This window comes from Cibotium barometz, chromosome 37 (genome assembly GCF_041138505.1).
Source record: "Cibotium barometz isolate CiBa-2024 chromosome 37, ASM4113850v1, whole genome shotgun sequence".
Lineage (NCBI taxonomy): Eukaryota > Viridiplantae > Streptophyta > Polypodiopsida > Cyatheales > Cibotiaceae > Cibotium > Cibotium barometz.
This window is the reverse complement of record NC_141082.1, coordinates 38,572,211-38,578,210: the sequence shown is the minus strand read 5'-3', so window position 1 is coordinate 38,578,210 and position 6,000 is coordinate 38,572,211. Positions and strand designations below refer to the sequence as shown.

The window sequence follows — 6,000 nt, the reverse complement described above, 5'->3', positions numbered from 1 at the left end:
TCAAGGTTGGTCAAGCAATCTGCTAATATGAGCACATGTGTCAAACATTGATATATTTAAGGAGAATTTCAAAGTTCTAAGCTGTGGGCTTCGGTGCTGCAGAACTTGGACAAAACCATTGATAACAAGGCTTTGCATGATACATTTTCAGTATTCGGCCCCATTCTTTCTTGCAGAGTGGCTGTGGACAGTTCTGGCATCTCCAAAGGCTATGGCTTTGTCCAATTTGAACAGGAAGAGGCTGCTCAGACTGCAATAGAGAAAGTGAATGGTATGCTCATCAATGACAAACAGGTTTATGTTGGTCCATTCATGAGGAGGCATGAACGTGATTTGGCAATGGCTGGAACAAACTTCAACAATGTCTATGTTAAAAACCTTACGGAGACCACCACTGATGAAGATCTTAGGAAGGAATTTGGAGCGTTTGGACCGATCAGCAGTGCAGTGGTAATGAGGGATGCTGATAATAAATCCAAGGGCTTTGGATTTGTGAATTTTGACAATGCAGATGATGCAGCGAAGGCAGTTGAGAGTTTGAATGGTAAAAGGATAAATGGAAAAGAGTGGTATGTTGGGAGAGCTCAAAAGAAATCTGAGAGGGAGGCAGAGCTGAGATTGAAATTTGAGCTGTTACAAAAGGAAAGAATGGAGAAGTTGCAAGGTGTCAACCTTTATCTGAAAAACCTTGATGACGACTTTGATGATGATAAGCTAAAGGAGCTATTTGCAGCATTTGGTACCGTCACCTCATGCAAGGTAGAAACTGGAGGTTGATTCATTTAATTGTTACCATAAATAAGGAGTTCTAAGCAGGCATCTTCATTGTCAAATGTATTCTAGGTGATGAGAGATCCTAATGGTCAAAGCAAGGGATCCGGATTTGTGGCGTTTTCCTTACCTGATGAAGCTTCACGAGCGGTATGTATCTTTATACCACTATCTGAAGTGTGCTCTCTACCCTTTAATTTGGCGACTTTTTTCAACCAGATGCTTTCTTATGGCTTGGAATCAGCTTTCAGATTGTCTTAGGGTATTTTGTATTAGCATGGAAAATACAAGTGGTAATGCATCACCTTTGCGAAGCTGAGAAAAACTGCCGCCTCTGCTCTCCGACTATGGAAAGCATGCTGGCTGCTGGACATGCAACCAGGGGCATGCACACTCTGATGGAAAGGGTGTGGGGTGCCTTCAGGACTGCCCATACAGCCCTTAGAAGCATACACATCCTATTTGAAGGCAGCCACGAATCTCTTCATTATCTGCGAGTCTCTACTTCTATTTAAGGTGGAACCCCTTTTAGTACATGTATGTAAGAGAGTTGTGTAGAAGAGGCCCTTATCTCTGTACACAGTTTCTTCTTTCTCCTTGCAAGCTTGCATCAGTTCTCTGCACATTTGGTGATCAGCTTTCTTCATCAACTTGAAGCACACTGAAGGAGCACCAATTCCACGCATGCTTTGGAAGAAGATGAAGGCATAAATCTACTGTTACAAGTACTATTCAGCCACCGGCTTATTAAACAGGTGTATTCGCTTACTGATAATATATTGTGTTTGGGTGCAATAATTGAGCATTATACTCGTTGTACTTGCTATCTACATAAATTTTTTACAGTAGTCTTTCTTTTTTAAGAGTTTAATGTGTCCATGATTGTTTCACGTTTGGGGCAGTTGTGTTAGAAAACGCAGAGTCAATGGGAGAGGAGGAGAGAGAGAAACACTTGATTACATAAACACACACACTCTTGCACGAGAGAGAGAGAGAGAGAGAGAGAGAGAGAGAGAGAGAGAGAGAGCACAAGGGAACTTACTTCGGCTTGTTTGCACTTATGAATAATGTTACATGAGGGTCCTTTATATAGGCACTGGACCTAGCGTCGAAGTGCATGCACTAAAGTGTATTCACACTAACCTTACACTTAATTAAGAGACTGTTCACATGCCCATAAATATAACACTTGCGAATGCACTCCAATGTCCCCTCAAGGAGGCTCACAAGTGGAGATGCACTCTAAACCCTACATCCAACACTCCCTCTCAGCTCTACGACCAATGATGTGGTAGAAGTGATTTTTTTTTCCCCTTTACTCTGGACTTCATGCCTCATTGCACTACATCTCCCGGATGAGCTATCCACATCTGACCTACTACCTTAGATCATGATGAACAACTCCAGTCCTCCAAAGAAAGAAAACGACTAGTCCTTTGGGAGCGACTCATGACCAATCCAGGTGTTGCCACTCTAGATCTCAAAAGCATCAGTGAGCATTCTGACGTTGCCGATGAAGACCGCATCCAATAACATGGGAGAATCAATTTCTCTCTTCCTTCCACATCTCCCTTTGGATCCAAGAATTTGTAAAAGGCTCGCTCAACACTAGAAGGACCAGTCAGCATTGATAGATGCCATTGCATCTGCTGAAGTCAACACAAGTTCTGCCACCGCACTAGCGAAGCCTTGGTTTCGTCATCTGATGAAGAACTACATGCTGCCTTCTTTGCTTTACACTGGGCCTTGTCCTTTTTCTTTATCTCACAGACCTTCATGCTGCGGCCCTTCTTATCAGAATACCAACACTTCACCTTTGATTATGACTTACCCTTCTCTTCTTTCTTTGGGCCGAATGGTGTAGCAAAAGCCTACTGCGCACCTTTACGTGCTTGCTCAAACTTTTTGTTTCTCATCTCTTCTTCAAGTAAGAGCGTTGAGACCTCCTTAAAACCAAGAGGTTCATCTCCCACGAGCTTGGACATTTCCCAGTATGAAAGGGGTCTAGTGGACTTCATGACGTCTAAATATTTGGGAAGTACAAGCTTTGGGAATGGGGGATTATCCTGGAATAAAAAGGCTCCTAAAATCTAGGAGGGTTACTATTTTGGGCAGCCCCGAATGGAAATTCCGTTCACGTCATTACATCTGTAAGCTAGGCAAATGGGGGGTCTTGTTGAAGCACCTTTGATAGAATGTCTACGAGTTGAGATATTTTTAGAGATGAAGTTTATGGGGGGAACCATCTCTTAAATTGAGACATGTGCCAAGAAAGTGGATCAAAGTGAGACAAGTGGACTCCCACTTGTCACTTCAGCTCGTGTTACTCTCCACTTGTCATCATAGCCTTCTCTTTCCATTTTCATGCAATACTGTCTTTCTGCTGCTGCAGCTACCTCTCCCTCACTATTGGCACCCTTTATGATGGGTTGTACTTGATGTACTGGCTGTACTAGATGTCCTAATTGCTGTACCAACCATGTACCTATTGTACCGGCTGATTTGAGGGCTGTACCAGCCCATGTACTTTTTGTACCGGATTCTATATTTGCTGAACTAGTCCATGTACTTGTTGTACCGGTTGAATGGAGAGCTGTATCTGCTGTACCAACCCATGTACTTGCTGTACTGGCTGAATGGAGGACTGTACCTGTTGTTTCAGATTCTGTACCTGTTGTATTGTAACTATTTGGCCCTCCTAGCTCCGTTTCACATGAAGGAACACATGCCCGAACACATGGACAGGTTGATGAAAGCATGGAAACAAGATTCATGAAGTTGGCTCAAGAAAAAAAGCACCAGTCTTGGTCAAAAGGAAAGAAAAAGTAAAAAGTCATACTTTGAGTGCTAGTCTCTATCATGGCTGAGTATGCCCATCACCTCTGGAGAGTGATAGAAACTCTGTCCACTGGTTTTATAAAGCATGTTCTTTTGGACTAACCTTATACAAACCTGCATCTACTCTTGGGCATTGATGACGTGAGTAGGAATGTCATAGCTTATTGTCCACGTTATGCATGATAGAGCTGATAAACCTACCCTTCATGTTCGGACAGACATTGGAGTTAATGGTTGCACTTTTGAGTCGAAGTCTTTTTTAAAGTTTAGCTTAATGTTTGGTTTTGGCTCTTAAGTGTCTTAGCTCTAGAGTTTACAGTTCTCTGTTTTGCTATTTTATGTTGTTGTTTAGTATCTTAGCTCAAAGGTTCAAGTTCTTATTAAGAAGAAGTGTGTGTATGCTTTTGTGTGTGTGTGTGTGTTTTTTTAAAAAAGTTTCTTTCATTCTTGTAATTGTTTTGTTTTGTTTTCTTGTTTCTTGTATTTTGTATTTTATATTTTGTATTTTGTTTTGTTTTGTTTTTTGTTTTTTGTTTCGTTTTGTTTTGTTTTGTTTCATTTTTTGTTTGTTTGTTTGTTTTTGTTAATGTCTTAATTAAAAGTCTTCGTTTGATATTATCTTTTGATTTCCTCTCCTTAGTAGCTAGGGTTGTTAGTTTATTTATTTTTGATCTTTCAAATGCTTTGTTTTTGTCTTTTTCCTTCTTCACTATTATTTCTTTCTCAAATCTCTCAATTCGTAAGTTCAGATTTTTCTGACCTTATGAAGGTATATATAGGTTGACCGCGAGCCAGGGGCACCACTAGCAAGCAAGATGGACCAAAAAGATAAAAGCCATAGCTGCTTCTTTGCCATCATCATCACCTTCTCCAACTTGCTTTTCAGATATACGGTCAGTCCTAGACTTATATGGGCATATGTGTGGGCGATATGGACACGTGTATGGAACTGTACGGACTAAAAATTTGAACAATCCTAAAATTACTTTTTGGAGGTTTTTATCGCTCGAAAACCATTAAAACGAGTTTTATATCAGTTTTCTTGCCAGATAGAGCTTCTATATGGTTTTCTTCATTGACAAGGCTACAGGAGTTGTAGAGATGATGAGCGAGTGATTCTTGGACTTGAACTTGGACTTAAACTTGAAATTGGACTTGGATTTGGATTTTGGATGTGGTACTAGCTCGGTGAGAGATACTTGTGGGTCACATAGTAACATGAAACGTTTCGTCCGTTTCGTCGTTTCAAAGGTTTCGTTTCGTTTCGTCTGTTTTGGACGAAACGCAAAGGTTTCGAAATGACACTTCTTATATACACATACCAAATTTATAACATAGCCAATAGAAAGATGAAGATGCATTTTTTGGAACTAGTGGGTATAAAATTCATGATTTTGGGAGTAGGTTTTTTGGTATTGTCAAAATTTGGGCAAGAAAAGGAGAGAAAGAGAGGAGGAAAGAAACAAGTTGGAAGGGAAGAGGGAGGTGAGAAGAAAAGGAGAGAAAGTTGGAAGACAAGAAAAGGAGAGAAAGAGGAGGAGTGGACCGTGGAGAAGAAGAGAGAAAGTGGAAGAGGAGGCGTGGAGAAGAAGCGGAGGAGCGAAAAGGAGAAGTGGACGAGGAGAAGAGGCGGAGCAACGGGTTGCGACCGAGAAGAAGTGTCGGATGCGTGAAGTGGCAAATGGGCAGCAAACAAAGATGGAAACGACCGCAAAAATCACATTTGCAAAAAAAAACCTCTCGCCCGTTTTTTTGACCTCACTTTACATTTGGGCAAAACACCGTTTCGATGGGCAGGTCTCGTTTCCTTTTGAAACGTTTCGTGCCATTTCGAGAGGGCAAAACGGGTTTTTATGTTACAATGGTGGGTCATCCCTGTGGTGTGCTTGACATCAGAGATCTCGTGCCTCAACATCAACTCCTTGGGTTTCTACACCGACATATTTGTTTGATTTTGTATTCATTGGTTATGTTGATCCTAGCTAGCGTGCTCGTGGATTATTCATGAATAAATTCCTAAAAGGGAGCGGGACTTGTTCCCTGCACAGTGTGTTGTATTGTGCAAGATCCCTATTCCCTTCTCTCTCCACATGGTTGTAACTTTGGTCTCATAGGTCACTTTGGCCTTTTGAAGATGTTAATATATAACATTTCATTTCATTTCATTTCTCTCTATATCTTTATCTCTTGGACACATGGTTGAGTTTGTCACGGCACGTCCCACTGGGCTTACATGTACCAGTCCATGTTATTGCTGTAGAGCTGTATCGGATGAATGGAGAGCTGTACCTATTGTACCAGCTCTATTACATGAAGACCCATGGTTTTTGGGAAAGAATCAGTACGCACACGGAGGTCTATGGATTTGTCACATGCATGCACTCTGCACTT

General features: G+C 41.4%; 1 protein-coding gene across 4 annotated transcripts in view; it reads left to right on the top strand.

The window, feature by feature from the left end:
* The window catches only part of LOC147617258 (polyadenylate-binding protein 2-like), a 54,087-nt gene that overhangs the window by 1,189 nt on the left and 46,898 nt on the right, over positions 1-6,000 (top strand). For 2 of the 4 annotated variants that reach the window (XM_086776892.1, XM_086776893.1), the window contains exons 2-5: positions 1-5; positions 103-759; positions 844-921; positions 4,389-4,502. The exon at positions 1-5 is cut by the window's left edge and continues 114 nt beyond it. In XM_086776892.1, the coding sequence (XP_086633018.1) occupies positions 1-5; positions 103-759; positions 844-921; positions 4,389-4,502 (854 nt within the window). The remainder of the gene's footprint in view (positions 6-102; positions 760-843; positions 922-4,388; positions 4,503-6,000) is intronic. The other 2 variants (XM_086776896.1, XM_086776895.1) reach the window with 1 other exon arrangement.